Source organism: Lithobates pipiens, unplaced genomic scaffold, assembly GCF_037356315.1.
Source record: "Lithobates pipiens isolate NorthernLeopardFrog02 unplaced genomic scaffold, aLitPip1_a1.2 Scaffold_16, whole genome shotgun sequence".
Taxonomy (NCBI): Eukaryota; Metazoa; Chordata; class Amphibia; order Anura; family Ranidae; genus Lithobates; species Lithobates pipiens.
The window spans coordinates 110140879-110164245 of NW_027507748.1; the positions used below are offsets into that span (position 1 = coordinate 110140879).

Below are 23367 nucleotides of genomic sequence, written 5' to 3' on the forward strand. Positions count from 1 at the left end.
TGCGTCGGCGAAATTAGCACTGTTTTATAGGGAAAAAAAAGGAAGTTTTAAAAGTTTTAAGGTTTAGAGGATCCATTGAGATTGGATGGAACCCTGTCTTCTAATAGTCTATGTATAACGTGTTGTTTGCATGTTTTCTTTCTCTTCTAGGATTCACCAAGAAGCATCTATCAAGCTGCCGGAGAATGAGTGGTTTAGGTAGATAGGTTTGGGTGGTGATCTTTATGTATGATAATTCTGTGTTTAAACAATGTCTTTACATAATACTGGAAAGTTTATTGTTTTGCTTCGCTCTTCCCATTCCTACCCCAAAGTTCAGGTACTCTATTTATTTATTTTTTTGATAGAGCTACTTTGTTGTCTCTAGGTTTTTTTCCTGCCTACAGTTTGGTTTGGGTACAATTGTCCAAATTTGGACTTCAGCATCAGCCTGACTGGACTATGAGATGTTCAGCCTGACCACAGGGGGCACTGTCTCTTCTGGCAGGCATGGAACTATGGTCTGGTTGGGTGCTTAAGTTACTCTCTCAGGGCCCGCCCAGTGGGAGTGGCGCTCTTACTGTGCTCTCTTGGAGAGGGTATTTAAGATGCAGATGTCACGTGGTTTGGGGTTTCCGGTCCAGAAGGATGTACTGACTTCATGGTCCTGGTCCTCCTGACCAGCCCCAGGAAGGCTATGGCCTGGGGTGCGGATACACCCGATCTTGTTGTCTCTGGGCTGGCTAGCCCGAGGCAAGGAAACTAAAGGAGGATTCTGAGGTGTTCGGGTGCCGTCTTTGGTTTGGGAGAGACCCAGTGACTTCATGCTATCCAGGGCAGGACTCTTCAGAAGAAGGCCACGTATGGGTTGGTTTCTTAGCAAGAGCCTGGAGGAGCTGAAGTACCCAAGAGAATCCTGTCTCATGGAGCCAAGCTGGCTGAAAGATCCAGATATCACACGAGTGTTCTACAAGTTTAGTTTTCCTACGTGTTCTACAACAACATCTGTGGCAGAGACTTATTCTTGTATGTTCTACAACAACGTCTGTGGCAGAGACTTGTTCCTGAGTAAGCACCTTGTTGGCTGCAAGGCCCTGTGACTACCTAGTCCGATATATATAATATAGCATCTACAATTATCACTTGCACTCCTACCCTGGAACCTAACTTTCCATTCATCAATATTGTTCAAATAAATACTTAAAGGTTGGACATATTGTCTTCCCCTCACAGCATGGTTTGACCCCAGATGGGATGTCTGGGGGTTCTAGACAATACACCACACCTTACTTTTAGCACCCGGAATGGCTTACAATGTTCATTTATGTTTCTTTTTATTGATTCGTCTTGTGTACCCTCACATGCGATACTAATAATTATCTTCTGTTGTATAGCTGATAATGTTCATCATTTATGTTCTTTTTGACAATCCTTAATAAAATATTGAACAAGGAAATCTCAAAAAAAACAAAAAAACTGGCCACATTAGGCATGAAAGTGTTACTAAACCCACAATAGTAAAATCAGTCTGTATATGCCGTAGGGCATGCTTGTTATACTCAATTTGATCCTGTCTTCTCTGATCCTCCCCTTCTTCCACAATCCCCAAACAATCTCCTGACAGAGCCTTGGGGGCACTCTACACATGCTCAGTTTGGTGTGTACTGCTAGAGTGTTTTTTTTTCTTGGGAGAGTGCATGTGATCAGCATAGGGTCAATTAGCACTGTCCAGACAGAGGGCCAGGGGTCCTGCAGCCTTATAGGACAGTCAGGGGAGAATGAAAACACCTCCTACAAGCTTTAACCAGACACTGAAAGTCACAAGGCTGCTCTAACAGCTGATGAGAAAAGGTATTTAGCAGTTTATATTTACTAAAGCTATTGCATTTCCATGTTCTGTGTACTGTATGAGACCAGATATACTGAATTCAGGGTCTGGGGTTTAGCAACACTTTAACTATAAAAGGTATATATTTTCTCAGCACTGACAGCAATGAAAATCTACTAATCACTGGACAGCTTGTTAATGTCCATAGACAATATATTATTGTCCATTGATTTTGTGACAGTAGACCACGACCCCACACGAGTGACAACCAATGACACCACAATTCTATAACTGACCATGTGCAGAGGATCTTGATCAGCCATATCAGACAATTTTGGTTAATCATTATTGTTCTTCCCCATAATAGGCAGGCTTTACAGATGTCTCTACAATCTTCCCCTCCCTGCTATAAAGGCTTAAAGAGGAAGTAAATCCTAATGGGTTTACTTCCTCTTTGATTCCCTGCAAAGGTAAAGCATAATGGACTACTATGCGTCGCATTGTAGTCCATTATGTGTCACTTACCTGACACAGGAGCCAGCGAAGGCACCGCTGTCCCCTTGTGTACGGAGCCTCCATCTTCTTGGTGGGTCTCGCTGCTCCAGCGCTGTCATTCGACGAAGCCGCGATGGCGTCACTCCCGCGCATGCACACGGGAGCCGCCACTCGCGGCATATCGCCGTTCATAGCGGCGCGCTCAGTGCGCCTGTGTACCGCTGTCTACAGCGCATGCGCCGTAGACAGTGGTACACAGGCGCACTGAGCGCGCCGCTATGAACGGTGATATGCCGCGAGTGGCGGCTCCCGTGTGCATGCGCGGGAGTGACGGTTTGTAAGGGTGGTTTGTAAGGGTTTACAACCACTTTAAACATGTAAACCCAGGCAATCCCAGCACACATATCTGGTAAAAAAAAGAAGATCTTTCAGCTCTAATGTTCATGATTGCCTCATTGGCTACAGCAACCTGCTAGTTATAACTTTTGAGGTCATAAAATGTAAAAAAAAAAAATTTTGACAACGCAAAGACAAAGCAATTTAAACTTTTCCAATAAAATAATAAAAAAGAAAAATGAATCATAGCTTAACTTAAATTGTGAAATCACATCACTTTAGAAACTTCATAGATCATAGGAAGCCAAGCTCTTTGACTTCTGATCGAGTTCATTCACTGTGTGAATCATATAATATCTCACCTTTCCAATTTAAACAGTTTCTTGCATATTCCACCACTGCAAGCTGCATGCCCAAGCATACTCCTGGAAGAAAAAAAGGAAAATGTAATCAAAAGAACCAAGAAGTTTTCATTACAAGGCAATATAAACCACTTTAGTCCACACACAACCTTAGATTTTTAAACTGGAGAATCAGATCCCCAGTTTCATATGTCTGTCAGGGGCTCCAGTAGTTTTGTTCCCAACCCTGCAGAAGCAAATACAAAATACATTTTCTGGTTGTATTTTAACCCCTTCCCGCCAAGCGTATGCAGATGTGCGTACTCGGCCGTTTTCGGGGGTTATACCGGGACGATGCCCACAGCTGCAGGCATCATCCCAGTACCGTTGTTTAGAGCAGGCGATCGGCTTTCCAGGTATAACAACCGATGCGGCTAAAAGCCACTCGGCTGTTATACTGGAGGAGCGGGAGGGGACGTCCCGCCTCCCGCCGCTCTTCCCGGGCCTCCTGTTCCACCAGAAGGCCCGATCGAACATTCGTCGCTTTCGACGGCTAGTAACAGACTGGAATGAAGCCAGACGCGGCTTCGTTCCAGTCTCCTAAATGTTAACACGGAAGCAATGTCACTTCCTGTTTACTCGGCTGCCAATGGAGACGGTTTTAAAAAAATATACAGTATTCAGATACACTGTTTTTGGTGCTCTGAATACTTTGAAATGCAAAGGAGGGATTGGGGGTCTTTTAGATCCCCGATCCCTCCATAAAGAGTACACGTCAGCACTTATTACTGTCACAAGGGATGTTTACATTCCTTGTGGCAGCAATAAAACTGATCTTTTTTTTTTTTGTTTTCATAACACAATTTAATAATATAAAAAAAAATAAGAAAAAATAAAAATTTCAAAGCACCCCAGTCACTGCGGGCTCGTGCAGCAAAGAAAACGCATAGAGAAGTCACGCCTGCATATGTAAACGGTGTTCAAATTACACATATGAGGTATTGCTGCAATCGTCAGAGTGAGAGCAATAGATATAGCACTAGACCTCCTCTGTAACTCTAACCTGGTAACCGTAAAAAAATGTAAAGTGTTGCCTATGGAGATTTTTAGGTACCAAAGTTTGTCGCCATTCCAGGAGTGCGTGCAATTATAAAGCGTGACATGTTTGATATCTATTTACTCAGCCTAACATCATCTTTCACATTATGTAAAAGAATTGGGATAACTATACAGTTTTTTTTTTTTTATTCATGAAAGTGTCCCTCTTCCCAAAAAGTTGTGTTTAAAACACTGCTGCACAAATACCGTGTGACATAAAATATTGCAACAGTTGCCATTTTATTCTCTAGATTCTCTGCTAAATATATATACATATATACATATATATATATATATATATATATATATATATATATATAATGTTTGGGGGTTCTAAGTAATTTTCTAGCAAAAAAATAGGGATTTTAACTTGTAAACACCAAATGCCAGAAATAGGCTAAAGCCCCATACACACTATCAGATTATCTGCTGAGTTTTTCCTTTAGATTTACCAAAACCATGTAGTAGAAGGGCCTGCCTGATTGCATACACATTGAAACTCCTAAGGTTTGTCCTCATATTATACGGTTTTGGTAAATCTGAAGGAAAAAGTCAGCAGCTAATCTGATAGTGTGTATGGGGCTTTAGTCATGAAAGGGATTGTATGGGGACTGTGAAGGAAAGATCTTGGCAACGTGGAGTTCTCAAAAGGCAAAAGAAGCCAATGGGTGACTCAGACTAATAGACCCCACCCATAACTGTTACTTTTAGCTAAACTGACCTTTAAATTCATGTTTCAATTCATGCAATATTGATATATATATTTTTTTTTTCATAGATGCAGTGTCTTGAAAAAGTATTCATACCACTTGAAATCTTTTCACATTTTCTCACGTTACAGCCAAAAACTTAAACTATTGGGATTTTTGTGATAGACCAACACAAAAGGGCACATAATTGTGATGTGGAAGGAAAATGATAAATGGTTTTCAACATTTTTTACAAAAAAATATCAGAAAAGTGTGGTGTACATTGTATTCAGCCCCCTTTACTCTGATACCCCTAACGAAAATCAAATGGAAACAATTGCCTTCAGAAGTTATCTAATTAATAAATAGAGTCCACCTGTGTATAATTTAATCTCAGTATAACTACAGCTGTTCTGTGATGCCCTCAGAGGCTTGTTAGGGAACCTTAGTGAACAAACAGCATCACAAAGACCAAGGAACAAACCAGACAGGTCTCAGGTAAATTTGTGAAGAAGTTTAAAGCCGGGTTAGGCTACAAAAAAAATATCCCAAGCTTTGAACATCTTACAGATCACTGGTCAATCCATCATCCGAAAGAGTATGGCACAACTCTCAGGAATACAGTTATAAGCTGAAGACCATTCAGCAACTGCTCAGGTGACAGGCCAGTTTAAATAGGCCACTGGGCGCCAAGTGCGCATGCTAATTGGTATGTGCTTGTGTACGTGTCTAAGTCAATGAACGTGTGTGAGCACGATGAAATGCAATAGCATATCTATTGCCTCATTGTCTAGAAGTATGAGCATGTGAGCAACATGCACAAATAAGAGCATGGGGGGGCGTGGCCGTGCAAGCTGTGGGGGCACTCAACAGGAAGGAGGGGCCAGGAGCACCGAAGAGGGACCCAAGAAGAGGAGGATCTGGCCTGCTCTGTGCAAAACTACTGCACAGGGCAGGTAAGTTTGCAATCACTTTAAGTTCACTTTAAAAAAAAAAAATACATGCACATCTTCTTGCAGGTAAAAAAACAAATGTGCATTTATTATTTCTTAGGAGCCTGCAGAGCATTGTACCCACGATCAGCAGATTGCCGATGCAATATCAGGTTTTTGCAGACACTCAGTACAGTTGTCAATTTGTACCTCCCATAAACAGACATATACTGAAGGCTGAATTCACACTACAGTGTTTTGAATCCTGGGCAGATGTGCCGCAAATCTGCCTGCGTTTTGACAGCGCCGATGTGTGAATGACAAATCGCGGGACTTGGATTTGAAATGCCATTCATTTGAATGACACCTCAAATCGTGGTGGGGGTCTGCCGCGATTGTCACGCGATAATTCGCGCTGCGTTCGCAGGATGCATGTCGCCGCAAAGTATCTCCTGGATTTTGCAGATTACCTCAATTGCAGCGTGACAATCAAGGTAGACCTGCACCGGGATTTGAGGTGTCCCGCAATTTGTCATTCACACAATTGAGAACTACAAGCTATCTGCCACTGACTGTGCCTTGAATGCAGGGAGCCCCATGCCAACACTCCCAGAAGGACTACCTCCCACTGGAGGGCTCCATTTGTAAGGCAAGTCTATCATAATGTGCTAGTATGTCATACAGGGGGTCCAGACAAATTTTCTTTTTCACAGAGTTTACTATCTCTTTAACCACTTCCCATCCAAGCCATAGTGATATGATGTCCGCGGGAGGGATCTCCTATCCTGAGCAGGCATCATATGACGTCCTGGACTGTCTGGGGGGCACACCCCGCCGCCGATGCCGAGCCGATGCCGAGCCGATGCGTGTGCCTTGCGGCCGCGATGTCCGCCGCGCACCCCTGATTGCCCGTTAACAGACCAGGTCCATGGATCTGTGTGTGTAAACACACAGATCAATGTCCTGTCAGGTGAGAGGAGACCGATCGTGTGCTCCCAGAACAGAGGAACACTGATCGGCCTCCTCCCCTTGTTGGTCCCTTCCCCCTACAGTTAAAATCACTCCCTAGGTAACACAATTAACCCCATGATCGCCCCCTAGTGTTAACCCCTTCTCTGCCAGTGATATTTATACAGTAATCAAGGCATTTGTATAGCACTGATCGCTGTATAAATGTGAATGGTCCCAAAATAGTGTCAAAAGTGTTTGATATGTCCGTCGCAATGTTGCAGTCATGATAAAAGTAAGTAAAAAAATAATAATAATAAAAATGCCATAAACGATCCCTATTTTGTAGACACTATAACTTTTGTGCAAACCAATCAATACTTATTGTGATTTTTTTTTACCAAAAATATGTAGAAGAATATATATCAGCCTAAACTGAGGAAAAAATTGGTTTAAAAAAAAAAATTGGGATAATTATTGTAGCAAAAAGTAAAAAATATTTCGTTTTTTGAGGCGATCAAATACCACCAAAAGAAAGCACTATTTGTGGGGAAAAAATTATGAAAATTTAATTTAGGTACAGTGTTGCATGACTGCACAATTGTCATTCAAATTGCGACAGCTCTGAAAACTCAAAATTGGCTTGGGAAGGAAGGGGGTGCAAATGCCCGGTATTGAAGTGGTTAAAGCAAGTTGCATTTCTCCATCGAAAAGCCTGTTGACACAGGCTGAAAATATATTTATTTTTTCACAACTAAAGCTAAAGTTTTAAATAAAGCCTTTCTTTTTCAATAAAAACCTTATTTTAGACTCTGTACTTCTCTATGCAACTCATGCAGATTAAGGTTGATGGGCAGGTCCAGTAGAGTGCTGTACTTCCTTTTTTTTCTTTTTTTATTATTATTTATTTATTGAATTTTCTCTATTACAAATTTCACATTTAACAATACAAGGAAAAAAGAAAAACATCAAACTTGTACAACTCAATTTCGAATCAATACAATATGTTTAATTTAGATTGAGCATTTGCATTGAGCATGTAGGGTACTAGTGTTTTATTGTATTGTTTCACTGAGCCCTCTGTTCTGTGGAATAAACATATCCACGGGTCTTCAGGCACTATTTCTCCCGTTATTTACTTAATAAGTTGCAGGATTCCTTTCCAATATTCTTTAATCTTAGTACAGTGCCACCATAGGTGGGCCATTGTTCCTACTGCCCTGCATCCTCGCCAACAGTCCTGGGATTTCTCTGGTTGGAACCTACTAAGTCTATCTGGTGTTGCGTACCACCTTGCCAAACACTTATAGTTAATTTCAGCTGTTCTAGTATCTATAGCCGAGCTGTGTGTTAATTTCAAGATCTTCCCTATCTTGTGTTTATACTCAAGTGATTCAAGTTCTTTACCCCACTTTTTAAAGAATGGCGGTACCTCCAGTTCCTCATTTGTCAATAATATTTTATATAACCGCGATATATCCTTTTTTGCTCGCCCGTCCATTCAAATGGTGTTAAATCTTCCCCTGTTCTTATTGGTTGGGGTAAATTCTCCACAAAATGTTTCAACTGGAGGTAGCGCCATTCATTTATTATCATTAAATCTTAGTTTTATTCAAGCTCCGCAAGTGTGTTTATTTTCCCTTTGATTACTATATCTCTTAATTGTGTAGCTTCCCTAACTCAATTCCTGCCTATGTCCCTTTTCCCAGGTACAAAGTAATCATTCTCTTTCAAATAAATAAAAAGGTGAGTTAAATTTCCATTCAAACTGTTTGTGAACCAAATCCCATATTTTAGGTGCATGTCTTGTCAACTCATGTGTATTTTCCCCCAGTCCCCTCAAGTGTGGAGGGTTCCATATTACCCTATTCAACCGTGGTTCCACTAATATAATTTTCTATATTAACTCATTGTTTTTCACTATTTTCCCGTGCCCATTCTATAACACGTGATAACACTACTGCCTGGTAATATTTTTCAATATCAGGTATCGCTAAGCCTCCTCGGTTTTTCCCTTGTTTCAGAATGGCAAATGAGATTCTGGGTTTTTTGTTTTGCCAAATAAATCTCATTATAATTGTCTTTAAAACTTAAAATAATAGTGTGGCAAGGCGATAGGCAACATCTGGAACCTAAAAGTGATCTTTGGTAGTAGAACCATCTTCACTGTGTTAATTCGCCCCATCAAAGAGAGAGATCTGAATGATATTTTTTTATTTCATATTTTATTTCATCTAATAGAGGAATATCATTTTCTTTGAATATTTTTTTCAACAAAGTTGCCAAAATTACTCCTAGATATTTTAATCCCTTCTTCTTCCAGGGGAATTTTAATTCCTTTTGTAGGCTTTGCTCTTCTTGCTTATTTAAATTGATGTTTAAAATCTCTGATTTGCTCAAATTAATTTAAAAATTTGATATTTCCCCATATTGTTTTAGAGTTTTCAATAAATTGGGCATTGTTAGCCTAGGGCTGGATATGTAGAACAACAAATTGTCAGCGAATGCCGCAACTTTATGCTCCACATCCCCAACTCTAATTCCTCCTATATTGAGATTGGACCTGATTGTTGCTAAAAGGGGTTCAATAGACAGTACAAAACGTAATGGGGATAGAGGACATCCCTGCTTCATACCATTCTTCATTTCGAAGGAAGGGGATAATTCCCCATTGATCTTTATGGCCACAGTCGGTTGTTTATATAACTTTAATCCCATGGATCATTTTTGGACCCAATGCCATGGCGTCCAATGATTTTATAATGAGTCCCCAGTCTACCCTGTCGAATGCTTTTTCAGCATCAATCGACAGGAATAGCCCTGGGGACCCACCATTTTTAATTTTCTGAAGGAGGAGAAAATGTTTTCACTCCATTGTCCCTCCCCTCCCTCCCAGCTGATCGGGGTGGACTAGAGCTTTCATCAGGTCTTTCATCCTATTTGCTAGAACTTTTGCATATAATTTTGTATCAGCATTAAGCAAAGATATTGGTCTATAATTTGAGCAACATGTCCCATCTTTCCCTTCCTTCAAGATTACCATTATCATTGCCGCCTGTGCCTCTCTACTCATTTCATATTCCATCCCCAGGCCATTCATATATTGACATAATCTTGGTATCAGAATCTCTTTGTATTTCTTTAAATAAAGGGTCAAAAACCCATCAGGTCCAGGACTTTTCCCAGAGGCTGTTTCTAGTAGGGCCTTATTGATCTCCTCCTCAGTTATGGGTTTTTCTAGCACATCCCTTTCACTGTCCAATATTCGGGAGGTTCCTGCGCTATCCAAAAACTGTTTTATTTTATTTGCTTTATCCTTATCATTTTGGCCCTCATTTACTACATATAAAGCCCCATAATATTTCTGGAACACCTCCGCTATCTCCTTTGTTTTGTATACCATTCCTCCATGCTTATTTTGAATTTTTTCTATATAGTTTAATGGTTTTTCCTTTTTTAATGTTTTAGCTAAGTGTTTGCTAAGCTTATTTCCCCTGAGGTATTTATCTTTCAATACCCTATTAAATATTATTTTCGTGTCCTGTATCATAAGATCTTTTAACTCTTCTCTTTTTGTCACCAAACCGTATCCCTGCCGCAAATCCAAACGCCACCCCTTTAGCTTTCTTTGTTGTTGAATCCACATAATACCATAACGGAAAATCCCTGGAGAGTAATTTAACATTTGTATCCCGGAGAACATGTGTCTCCTGTAGAAATACTACTTCAGCTCCGTGTCGCTTGGCTGGTATATTCAGTCTGCGGATGTTATATGTCAGAAACTTAATTGTTATTTGCTACTGTTGCCTATTACAATCGATTGACTCCTTCCCCATTTCCCCTCCCCTCCTCCCCTCCACCCCCCTTCTGAGCCACCTCCGGCCTTTAAACCATCGGTGGTTCCGAGCTTCGTTTCCACTGTTGGTCTTCCTCCTCAGAGGTGATTATTTTCCCCTCCTTCCCCCTGTACCCCACCCGGACAAATATGCACATATCCTGCCTATAATGCAATTTCTCTCCAATGCGAGGAAGGGAAACACAAAAGAGAGGGATAAAAAAAAAAGAGGAAGAATTATATAGAAGGGGAGAGAAGAGAGAATTACAGGGAAAATCGTTGATCTACATTTCCCTACTTTAGACTCTCCCTGTCTATCCATTCTGGTATCTCTATAACTTGTAAGTCCAATTTATCACAAAATTCCTGTAATTCTTCGGGGAACCTTAATCTTGCATATCTATCATCCTTATGTCCTATCAGACATGCCGGAAAACCACAGTTGTATTTAATATTTGCTGTTCTCATTTTCTCTAAAAGGGGTTTAAAAAATCATCTCCTTGCTAGTGTTTCAGGAGCTAGGTCTATAAAAATGTGTAATTCCACTCCTCCATATTTCAATGGAGCTCCTCTCCTCAGATTACTCAAAATTTCTGCCTTCTCTTCATAGCTCTGAAACCTAGCAATAATGTCTCTGGGTCGATCTGCAGCTATATTTTGAGATTTTCTAATCCAATGGATTCTATCAAATTTCAAGAATTCCTCTGTCCCTTTATTCAGGAGTGGTTTGAAAATAAAATTCATAATTTTCCTCAAATCTTCACAGTTTTCCTCAGGTAGGCCTCGTATTCTCAGGTTCTGCATGCTACTTTGATTTTCTTGGTCCTCTAATTTCTAGAGGATTCTCCTCTGATTTATCTTAGTCTTATGCTACGTACACACAACCGGACATTTTGACAGCAAAAGGTCAGACGGAACGAGTCGGTCGGACAATTCGATGTGCGGGCTCCATCGGATCTTTGCTTGCTAAAAATCCGGCGGACTTTAGAATTAGAAGGTTTTAAATTTTCCCCACCGAAACTCCGCCGGACCGAGAAATCTGTTCGTGTGTATGCTAGTCCGACGGACAAAAACCAACGCTAGGGCAGCTATTGGCTACTGGCTATGAACTTCCTTATTCTAGTCCGGTCATACGTCATCACGTTCAAATCCGTCGGACTTGGGTGTGATTGTGTGTGGCAAAGTCGGCTCATGTGTACGTGGCATAACTTGTTCTTTTAATTTAGAAAGTTCCTGTGCATGATTATCAGTTTTCTCCTCCATCTCTTCCACTCGGGTCAGCAAATGTCCCAGATCTGTTCGTAGCGCCGTGATTTCCCCTTTAATTGAGTTTTCCAATCTGATTAACATCTCTATTTCTATCTTTGTTATGATTTGCCCGTTTGTATTCTGCTCTTCCATCTTACTAATCTCTGCTTCGCTTTCTGCGCACGTATCTTCTCTGGGGAGGTCGGAGCAACCACTTTGTTCTTAATAAGTTCTTTCTTCTTTCCTTGTTTCACTGACTGTTGTTTTTCCAGTACTGGGCTTTTAGGGCTTAGCCCTTTTACCATATATTGTTTAATCGTACTTGTACTTGCAGTTTCTTTAGGGGTTTTGGGGGCGCTTCCCTTCTTGATTTTCCCTCTCATACTGCTATTTTTTTGTTCTACTTCTGCGTCTCCCCAGTTTAATATCTCTTATTCCTTATTAGTATCCAACCACTAAGGGTCTTACTCCAAGCCTCTATAGCAGCGCACCTGGGTTCAGGAGACTCCCTGGTCTACCCAAAAACTACAGGAACACTACTATTGGCTTATGATTAATCCAATTATGTACTGGGGAAGAGGCCAAAGAAGAACCAAAGGAAAGGGGAACATCACCCCTCTTGCTACTTTCAGCTAGGAGATACCACTATATACTATTCACTGGGACCCATGACCTATTTTAAAAATTTTCTCTTCTTCCCCTCTCCTCCCTTCCCCCCTTCTTGGGTCTATTTGATATCACAAGAACCAAAGGCAGACCAAGCCAGTGAAGGGGTGGGAAGAATGTGAAAAAGGGAGAAAAGGGTAAGCGGGGCCTTATCTCCTGCGAGAAAATGGTGTATACGCTGGTAAAAAAACTATACTTATCTAATCCCTTCCAAAATCGACTCCCCCTACTTCCAACCTCCTCCTATCGGCAATCCCTCTAACACCATACACCATACAGCTACTCGCAGGTTTTCTCCCCCCTTTCCTCTCCCCTCTCTCTCCCTTCCCTCCCCTAACCTCCCCCCCAGAACAAAAACAACTCAGGTCCCAACTTCTATGGCAATATATAACAAAGGAAAAAAAAAAGTCACTCTAAAGTTCGTTCGGGGTACTGTTTAAATTTACCCCAGCGACTTCTCTTTTCACTGTGCCAGTCATATAGTGTGTCCTGAATCCCAGAAAGAGAAAAAAAAATGAAATAATGTCACTCTAATGTTCATTCGAGATATTAATTATATTCTCCCGCCGATTTCTCTTTTTGCTGTGCCGCTAGAGTGAGTAACTTCCCCTTTTTCCTTTTAAACTGTCCAATAATAATTCTTGAACCTTTACTTTTATAAAAACCTTATAAAGTCAATATAAGTATACATCAATGTATATCCTCATCAGGCAGAGTACTTTTCACCCTTGATTACTGAATGTAGCAGTACCTTATTCCTGTATCTTCCACCAACTTCAATCTTTTGGGGAACCACTTACCCCTGATCCCAGGGTTTCCATGGGAAATCTGAAGAATATCCTCTGCGTTCTTTGCAGATCCAGCCGCTTCTCAGCAACTTCTAGATGTCTGTTATAGGAAACTCTGAGACTCTAAGCCGGGCTCATTTCCTTCCTTAAATCAGGCTGTGAGGTGCATCGAGGGAGCTAGTGGGGGAGGGCGGCCGCTCGCTCTCATTCCCCTAGCATCTCTTCCGTCCTGGTCTCCACACTTATCATCTTCTCTGGCAGGGGAATGCGCAGCGGCTTTCTGCAGGCTTCATCCACGGTAACCCCACTGTCTCTCACTCAGAGGGCTTCCCTTCGCTTTACTCAGAGCGTCCTTGTGTGCCTCCGTTAATACCGTGGTCAGGCCCCTCCCTCCATGAGACGCCGCACGTCCTCATGTCCCGCCCATCTCCCCTGGCATTCCCATAGACACACTCCTAAATTTTGTGAATGAGTGCTGTACTTCCTGAAAATATCACAGCACCCTACCTCAAAACTCCTCCCAAGAGTTATGTAAATATCAAAATGCCTTGTTACACGGATGTCAGTCTGGAGGAGTGGATGGTCCTGGATAGACTTTGTTTGCATGCAGACTGCTTTAGACAGCAAGACATGTAATGCTGAAACTTCATGGTTGAAAGTACTGAAATCCAATGGATAAAGGAGGTGACCAGACACACTCATCCTGGCAAGTAAAAGACTAGATGATGCTGAATGTCCTCCAGCCCAGGAATAAGATCTATATAACTAGGCCGGGGGGTCAGAAACAGAAACCAGTAGATAGATTGCGGCCAGGTGACTAATAGAACATGGTCTGGGCTTGCTAACCCGCCATTCCAGAGCATCACACAGAGTACAATGCAGAGGGACTACTTGTAAAGTTGGAGTTGTAGTAGGGAGCAAAAGTCACATAAGCTGATGCCTCCTCTGTAGTGCCGGTTCCTGTACCCCTGCGAAGTGATACTCCACCTCTTATCCCAGCTGGTGGTCTCCAGAGTGGTGCCAAGCAGCAGGAAAGAAGAGATCTTCAGGTTAGTGTGAAGCAATACACTGAGCATAATAGTATCAGGCTGCTTTCACACACATGTGCTGTGGTTTCCCCACACCATCGGTGCAGGGCAGTGTACTTTTGTATATTTTCTGTGGGTTTGCTGCACTTAGCCATAGACTTATTATATCTTGCGAGTTTTGTGCACTTTCTGAATGCAGGAGTTTTGTGCTTTCAGAAAGTGCACCACACCTGCAGGATATAATAGACTATGGCAAAGCACAGCTAACCCAGGAAGGTCGCAGATGCCCTGCACTGCACCCACAATGCAGGTAAACCGCAGCACTTCCGTGTAAATGCAGCCTTACAGGGGGCTCAGAACAGTTATGCCGCGTACACATGAGTGGAATGTCCGACAGAAAAAGTCAGACGGGAGCTTTTCATTGTATATTCCGATTGTGTGTATGCCCCATCAGACTTTTTACGTCGAAAATTCTGACAGACCTAGAAATAGAACATGTTCTAAATATTTCCAATGGAACCAATTTCCATCGGGAAAATCGCTGTTTATGCTGTTCCGACGGACCAAAAACGACGCATGCTCTGAAGCAACTACGAGGCGGAGGCTATTGGCTACTGGCTATTTAACTTCCCTTTTCTTGTCCCATTGTACATGTTGTATGTCACCGCTTTCTTGACAGTCGGACTTTGGTGTGATCATGTGTACGCAAGACAGTTTCAGTGGAATTCCATCAGAACTCCGTCGTAAAAACCTTCAGCGTTTATTCCAATGGGAAAATCGGTTGTGTGTACAGGGCATAAGAGTTCATTTACATTTGTAGTTTGTGGGGTGGTAAAACCCCATAGTTAGGACATATTTTTTACAGGGGGTAGGACCCACCCAAAGAAACCGGGTGTTTAATTCCTGCACGGGGTGTACACCTTTGGCTGCTGCCTCAGCAGATAAAAGGGGGTAGGGATTGGGTGTGGTTAATCTGCAACTCTATGGCAGGGTTTTACCCCCATCCCCAAACTGTGTGTGAACAAGCCCTAAGGGGGGCTGCTGCTGAAAAAAAGGACTCATACACAAGTGCAGCAGACACTGCTGCTTCCCTGAAAAGTGATCTGAGTGTGTTTGACAGGTGGTGTGGGGCGATATGTCACCTGATTTAAACACTTGATTGCCATGTAATGCATGCGATTGCAATGTGTTAGTATGGCAATTATCCGCTTTCCGACCGCCTCACGCCGATATACTTCGGCAGAAGGGCTCGTACAGGCCGAATCACGTACCTGTACGTTGCCCCTTAAGAGGCGGCCAGCGGGTGCTCGCGCCCGTGGCAAGCTCTGTGAGTCGGGTCGCGGGTCCCGTGGACTTGATCGCCGTGGGGATGCCCATGATCGCCTCACGGGGAGGAAGAAAGGGGAGATGCTAATGTAAACAAGCATCACCCCATTCTTCCTAGTGACAGTGTCACTGATCTCTGCTCCCTGTCATCGGGAGCAGAGATCAGTGACATGCCACACACAGCCCCGCCCTCCACAGTTAGAAACACGCCCTTAGGACACACTTAGCCCCTACACTGCCACCTAGTGGTTAACCCCTTTACTGCCAGTGTAATTTACACAAGAATCAGTGCATTTGTATAGCACTGTTTGCTGTATAAATGACAACGGTCCCAAAAATGTGTCAAAAATGTCCAATGTGTCCGCCATAATGTCGCAGTCACGATAAAAATCGCTGATCGCCGCCATTTAAAAATAAATATTAATAAAAATGCCATAAAACTATCCTCTATTTTGTAAACGCTATAACTTTTGCTCAAATCAATCAATAATCGCTTATTGCGATTTTTTTTTTACCCAAAATATGTAGAAAAATATGTATCGGCCTAAACTGAGGAAAAAAATGTTTTTTTTATATATTTTTGGTGGATATTTATTATAGCAAAAAGTTAAAAATAATGTGTTTTTTTCAAAATTGGCGATTTCTTTGTTTATAGCGCAAAAAATAAAAACCGCAGGGATGATTAAATACCATCAAAAGAAATCTCTATTTGTGGGAAAAAGGACGTCAATTTTGTTTGTGACCCACGTCGCATGACCGCGCAATTGTCAGTTAAAGGGACGCAGTGCCAAATCGCAAAAAGTGCTCTGGTCAGGAAGGGGGTAAATTCTTCCGGGGCTGAAGTTGTTAAAGAATTAAATCAAGTGTGAGGAGGCAACACTGCCCAGTGAGCTCTGATTTATCCCATGTTGTTCAGGTAGATCTCTATCTGTCTTGCTAAAGCTTTGAATGCACACTGTGAGAAGCTTACAGTCTGCAGTGAAATCAGAGTAAGCAATATTGGTAGAGAAGAGGAGCCTGTCCACCTGTTTAAGACAGAGGGAAGGCAGGAGTTCAGCTTTATAAAAAAACTTAAAAAAACTCATAAATTAAAAATAAAATTATTTTCTTCTCCCTGTGCAACAATGTATCTGGTACAGAGCGAAGGGTCCAATTAAAAGAATTTATGATCAAATTCATAACAGAACCAGCAGCTACGCCACAAGTAACTCAAAAAGCATAACAGTTTAATGCTGATAAATGAAAATGCGATAGAAATAATTTTTTCATGATTTCTTTCCTACTGTGGGAACACAGGTGACATCACTGTCCATTTAATGCCAGTCAATGGTATTTGATGTGCACAAAAAGATTTCTGCGCTCTGTGCTTATCTCTTTGAATAAATTCTGCTAATTATCAGAAGTAGGACTGTAATATAAATGTACTCATATTGCTTCCTGCTGTTCAGTTTGTGACAAATCATGCTTTAATTGCTGCTCTCTGCTGCGTCACTCCACTGTCTTTTCTTTTATCAACTCCTAATGAGGATTCAGCTCCACTCAAAATTGTTTATTTAATCTTTTCACTGACACTAATTGCCGTGAACGGAAGTGCAATTGGCGATGTTACCTATCCACTCCACTTTCACCTATGATGGCCAGCACAATGACTTTAGTTTTACAATGAAATACATGACTGTACAGGAAAAACTTGGATTGTGAGCATAATTTGTTCCAGAAACATGCTTGTAATCCAAAGCACTTGTATATCAAAGCAAATTTCCCCATAAGAAATCATGGAAACTCAAATGATTTGTTCCATAGCCATTTATTGATAAATCCTTCAGTTTATTTTCCATAAAAAAAGATTACAGCAAGGGGATTAGAAGCAAAATCCAGCAGGAGCTAGATAGTATAAAAGAGAAGAGAGGGACTTCTAAGTGTAGTAATATGATTACATTTAATGAAGGTACAACATTTAGCAACTCACATGGTTAATGATTAAAAGAGGCACATCTAAGTATACCGGCATCCAGGGTAAAGCTGTCTGCAATCGTGACTGGGAAAACGACCCTGCAGTAGAGCGATCTGAAAGCAAGGCTTGAACCGCTTGTGGAGCGCAGCGTGAAAGGGATGAGGTCAATGGCGGTGCGATGGTCTATATGTGGACAGCTTTACCCCAGATGCCTGTATACTTAGAGGTACCTGTTTTAATCATCAACCATGTGAGTTGCTAAATGTTGTACCTTCATTAAATGTAACTGTATAGCTACACTTAGAGGCACCTCTCAGCTCATTTATACTCAGTTTTAACATGATGCTACTTGTATATCAAGTCCAAAAAATTTTTTCAAGTTTTGCTTGCCTTGCAAAATGCTCTCAAACCAAGTATGTATGGTACGCTGGCACCTGAGACCAGATAGAATCAACAAAATTCAGCCAACTCAGTCCCCAATATGTTGGAGGAACTGTGGACAACTAGGCACAACATTCCATGTATGGTGGGAAGGTCCAGAGATAAATGACTAATGGCAAAGTATTTTGGAGTATACGGAAGTGATGACAGGAGAAAGGATTCCCCAACACCCATGGAACTGTTTGTTTCATGAAACAACTAAATCAGTGAAACAATATAAAAAAACACTAGTCCCATTCCTGCTCAATGCAGCAAAAGCTCTCATCCCCAAAAAAATGGCCGTGTTCTAAGAAGCCAAGTATTAATGAGTGGCTACAGGGAGTAGATCACATTGGTAATATGGTGTATTTAAGCTGCGCGGAACAGGGAAAAACCAAAACACATAGAGAAACCTGGGCAAGATGGTACAGACATAAAACATCAGAAAAATATGCACAGGGAATGATTGAATCTGCTTAACCTCGCTGGCGGTATGATTATTTCTGATTTTAGGTGCTGAAAGCGGTACAATTATTTTGTATGGAAATTTGGCGTTTTATATTGTAGGCCTGCAATTCTTAGGAATAACTCTCTTAAATCTGTTCAAACCAGAGTCTAGTAGACATCCCGGGTATGATAACGTTTATAATATAGTAAAGAACTATAAATAATGATAACAAATAATAATAAAAATTATTCAATAATGTAATCAAATCCAAAAACACTGAAATTTGCTCATTTGCAGAATTGTCGCTGTCATTAGATTTAGTGTTTGAAGACGGATCTCCCCACAAATCGCTATCGCTCAATTCTGCAAGGTCTAAAATCACATAATCTTACAGATTACAGTATACTGCATGTGTTTTGTGTTTTTACTTTTTCGAATTTGGTGCCGATCTCCGCTCCTGTTTGTCGTAACGTCACAGGGAACGGAGCTCAACTGCACTCGTTTACTGTGTGAATCGAGCGGAGGAACTCGTACACACAGCGGGGAGGACATCGCAGGATCCAGGGGACAAGGTAAGTAAGTATCCTGCAATGTAATCCCGAGTCTGGCTCGGGGGTTACCGCTCGTGGTACTGAAATTCCACCCCGAGCCAGACTCGGGAATACCGCCAGGCAGGTTATAGAGGATAGCTGATGAGGACAACAGATCAAGGTGGGAGGGGAGGGGGTAACTGTTATTCATTAAATGCTATTTTAAATGTGGAAGTGTTATGTAATGTTTGATAATTTGCAATATGAAATAAATAAAATAATAAAACCAATTTACTCTCAAACCAAGGTTTTACTGTACCTAGAAAAGGCACTTTCCTCTCTCTTGCCCAGGTAATTGCTTGAAGTTTCCCTTCTGTTCCTCGTAATCCAAAACCACCAGGAACCAGGATACCCCTGAAAATAAAACAAAAACTCATGGCAAACTTTATAGTATACAACATCACATCTACAGTGTATCACCATGTTATAATCTTTTTTTTTTTTGGTTTGGATATAGTGGGAAAGCTCTGTCATGTGTTATTGGTGTCTGTCTGTGTGTCGGGGAGAGATTCTATCATTTCCTGACCAGTTGACAAGGTGTCACAAGGACTAGAAATGATGGGATATTTCTCACTGGGGCATAGCAACAAAATCATGTTTAGTAAAGCAAGAAAGGATTGCAACATCTGTAAACGTAATAGTCCTTTCTGTATCTGTCTGTTCACATGACACTTCCCTTTTGTTTTCCTCTGTGATAGCAAGCCAAAAACTACGTGAAATAAAGCTTCCCATTAAGGAAAGCGTTTATAACCCTTCCAAAGTCAAGAAATCTCATCAAAAATGTTTCAGTGTAAAAAATGTCTGCTTACAAATACCATTGCCACTTTGTGGAAATGATGGGTCTATAATTTTTTATAATATGTGTTTTTTAAATGAGAGAGACAGAACATCAACCAAAAATCCAGAAAAACACACAATACAAATGTTATCCATTGAGTTGCAGGTCAGTGAGTATAATAAGTATTTGATCCCTTACCAACCAACAATAATTCTGGCTCCCACAGACTGACTACAGTATGTGCTCATGTGGTACACAGATTAGTCCTGTCAATTTAGGAATGTGCTCCTAACAACAACTCGTTATGTGTATAAAAGACACATGTCCACAGACTCTTTTTTCAATTCAAACCTCACCATCATGGGCAAGACCAAAGAGCTGTCAAAGGACATCAGGGACAAGATTGTAGACCTACACAAGGCTGGAATGGGCTACAAGATCATCAGCAAGAAACTTGGTAAGAAGGAGACAACTGTTGAAGCAATTATTCGCAAATGGAAGGAAAACAAAATAACCATCAATTGCCCTCAGTATGGAGCTCCATGCAAGATTTTGCCTCATGGAGTAAGGATGATCATGAAAAAAGTGAATGATCAGCCCAGAACTACATGGGAGGAGCTTTGAATGATCTCAAGGCAGTTGGGACCACAGTCACCAAACAAACCATTGGCAAAACAATACGCCGCTATGGATTAAAATCCTGTGCCCCCCCCCCCTCAAAAAGGCACATGTACAGGCCCGTGTGAATTTTCCAATGAACACCTAAATGATTCAGAGAAGGATTGGGATCAGATGAGACCAAAATTGAGCTATTTGGCATTAACTATATTTGCCGTGTTTGGAGGAAGAAAAATGCTGACTATATGACCCTATGAACACCATCTCTACAGTCAAGCATGGAGGTGGAAACATTATGCTTTGGGGCTGTTTCTCTGCTAAAGGTACAGGCCGACTGTGCCGCATTGAGGGGCCAATGCATGGGGCCATGTATTGTAAAATCTTGGATGAAAACCTTCTTTCCTTAGCTAGAACACGAAGATGGGTAATGGATGGGTCTTCCAGCATGACAATGACCCAAAACATACCGCCAAGGCAACAAAGGAGTGGCTCAAGAAGAAGCACTTTAAGGTCATGAAGTGTCCTAGCCAATCACACAAGCAGGAAATTATGTTTCTGGGGTGCATTCTGTACACATTCTGTGTACAGAACGCCTCTAGGTAGCCATATTGGATTGCATTTTACAGAAAATTACAAAGCTGCCGATTGAAAAGAAAAGGTAATTTTTAATAACATTCATTCAATTACAATAAGACTTGAGTCACAATTATACAGTATATGCTATATTATTATTTTTTTTATTAGATTTTTTTTTTCCCACGACAGTGGAGTAACCCTTAAACCTCAACCTAACCACAAACTCAAACAGAAAACTAGTGACAAGTTTTATCAAGTTTAAAAAACAGTAGTGTTAAAGTCAGAAACTACAATCAATTTATGTTAAATTGAGTCCTGTGTAAAACCGCGCCTATGTATCATAAGCTCCATAAAAATTGAGCAAGAGGGCAGTAAGACTGTTCTTTTTGAGGTCTGTGCTGCCTTCTCTCATTATCTGCTGCCAGCATCACCAATTTTATTCATATGTCCAAGGTAGGTTTCAATTTGATTAGCAACTATGAGATAATTCATAGTACTGGCTTTCTAGGGTAGGATGTTCCAAAGTTACCACGGGGCATGGTTCAGGGACCCCAAACTACAAACAAAAAGAACTGAGATGGATTAGTGCGGTACAGAAAATTCCTAATGAAAAGCTAAATGTGAATTTAGCCTTATGCCGCATACACGCGATCGTAATTCTCGTCGGAAAAAGCTCTGATGGTTTTCCCGTCGGAATTCCAACAGAATTCTGCTCAAACTGTCTTGCCTACATACGGTCACACCAAATTCCGACCGCCAAGAGCACGGTGGCATACCACACATACGACGGGACTAGAAAAAGGAAGTTCAATACCTAGTAGCCAATAGCTTCCATCTCGTAGTTGAATCTGAGTATGTGTGAATTTTTGCGTGTCGGAATTGCATACACAAGATCGGAATTTCCGATAGAAAGTTTTTCCATTGGGAAAATTGGGAACATGCTGTCAAATTTTTGCTGGCGGGAATTCGGCCAGCTAAATTCCAATGGAGCATACACAGTAGCATATACAGTCGCATTTTCCGATGAAAAGCTCTCATCGGTCTTCTGCTTGCCGAAATTCCGATCGTGTGTACGCGGCATTAGAGAGCACCTGCAACAACACAGTTATAGTGGTTCTAAAGGCAGAAGGTTTGTTGCATTCTATGCATTAACCTCCCTGGCGGTATGATTATGTCAGATTTTTGCGTCTCAAAGCGGTACAATTATTTTGCCTAGAAATTTGGCGTTTTATATTGTAGGCCTGTAATTCTTAGCAATAACACACTTAGACCTGTCCACCAAGAGTCTAATAGATATCCCGGGTATGATGAACTTTGAAACACAAAATCATAAATTATAATATAATAAATAAATATAAATAATTATAAAAAATAATAATATAATAATAATACAATTAATTTCCCCCCGATTCACTATCGCTCAACTCTGCAAGTGTTCTAATTTACTATCGCTGTTTTCTAGCTGGTATAAAACCGCTTTTGACGTAAAAGGGCACTTTTTGGTTACTATGGACAATCTCAAGTTTCCAGGCAGAAAGAACAGTACATATAATATAAAACTACATGCAGGGCATTGGACAAAGCACTGGGGAAAAAGGGATGTGAAATAATTTCACACAGAAATGTAATCTGTAAGATTACAGTTTACTGTATGCATTATGATTTTTCACTTTTTAGAATTTGCCGCCAGGCTCCGCCCCATGCGTCGTGACACTTGCACGGAATGGAGCGCGGCACAGAGAGGCTTCGGGCGGGAGACAGAGCCCGCAGACACAGCAGGGGGACATAGTAAGTATACTGCACCAGGATCCTGCAATGCAAGTGTGTGAGTGTGGCTCGGGGTTACCGCTAATGGTGCTGAAATTTAACCCCGAGCCACACTCAGGAAAAGAACTAGGAAGGTTAAGACATGGGTCTTCAAACTATGGCCCTCCAGTTGTTCAGGAACTACAATTCCCATCATGCCTAGTCATGTCTGTGAATGTCAAAGTTTTACAATGCCGTATGGGATGTATAGTTTCGCAACAGCTGAAGGGCCGTAGTTTGAGGATCCCTGCATTAAGATTTAAAAATTTTAAGAAAACATTTTGTGTGCAGCAGCCCCCTTCAGCCCCCCTAATATTTATATGAGCCCCATCTCAAATTTAGCAATGATGCACAAGAGACTCGTCTGTCTGGGACTCTCCCTTCTGATTGGCTGAGACACAGCAGCAGGTGCCATTGGCTGCTGCTGCTGTCAGTTAAAAGGCAGTGAGCCGAAGAGAAGATAGAGGAGGCGGGGCCGAGCTGTGGCTCTGTGTCTGAATCGACACACAGAGCAGCGGCTCGACTCCGGTGCCCCCATAGCAAGCTGCTTGCTGTGGGGGCACTCAGCAAGAGGGAGGAGCTGGGAACACCATCAGGGGACCCGAGAAGAGGAGGATTGGTGCTGCTCTGTGCAAAACCA

At 41.5% G+C, this 23367-nt stretch overlaps 1 protein-coding gene across 7 annotated transcripts in view; it reads right to left on the minus strand.

Annotated features, from left to right (window-relative positions):
• CTPS2 (CTP synthase 2) overlaps window positions 1-23367 on the minus strand; it is a 453041-nt gene that overhangs the window by 262206 nt on the left and 167468 nt on the right. For all 7 annotated transcript variants that reach the window (XM_077480253.1, XM_077480248.1, XM_077480250.1 and 4 more), the window contains exons 12-13: window positions 19209-19303; window positions 3001-3063 (exon numbers count right to left, since the gene is read on the minus strand). In XM_077480253.1, the coding sequence (XP_077336379.1) occupies window positions 3001-3063; window positions 19209-19303 (158 nt within the window). The remainder of the gene's footprint in view (window positions 1-3000; window positions 3064-19208; window positions 19304-23367) is intronic.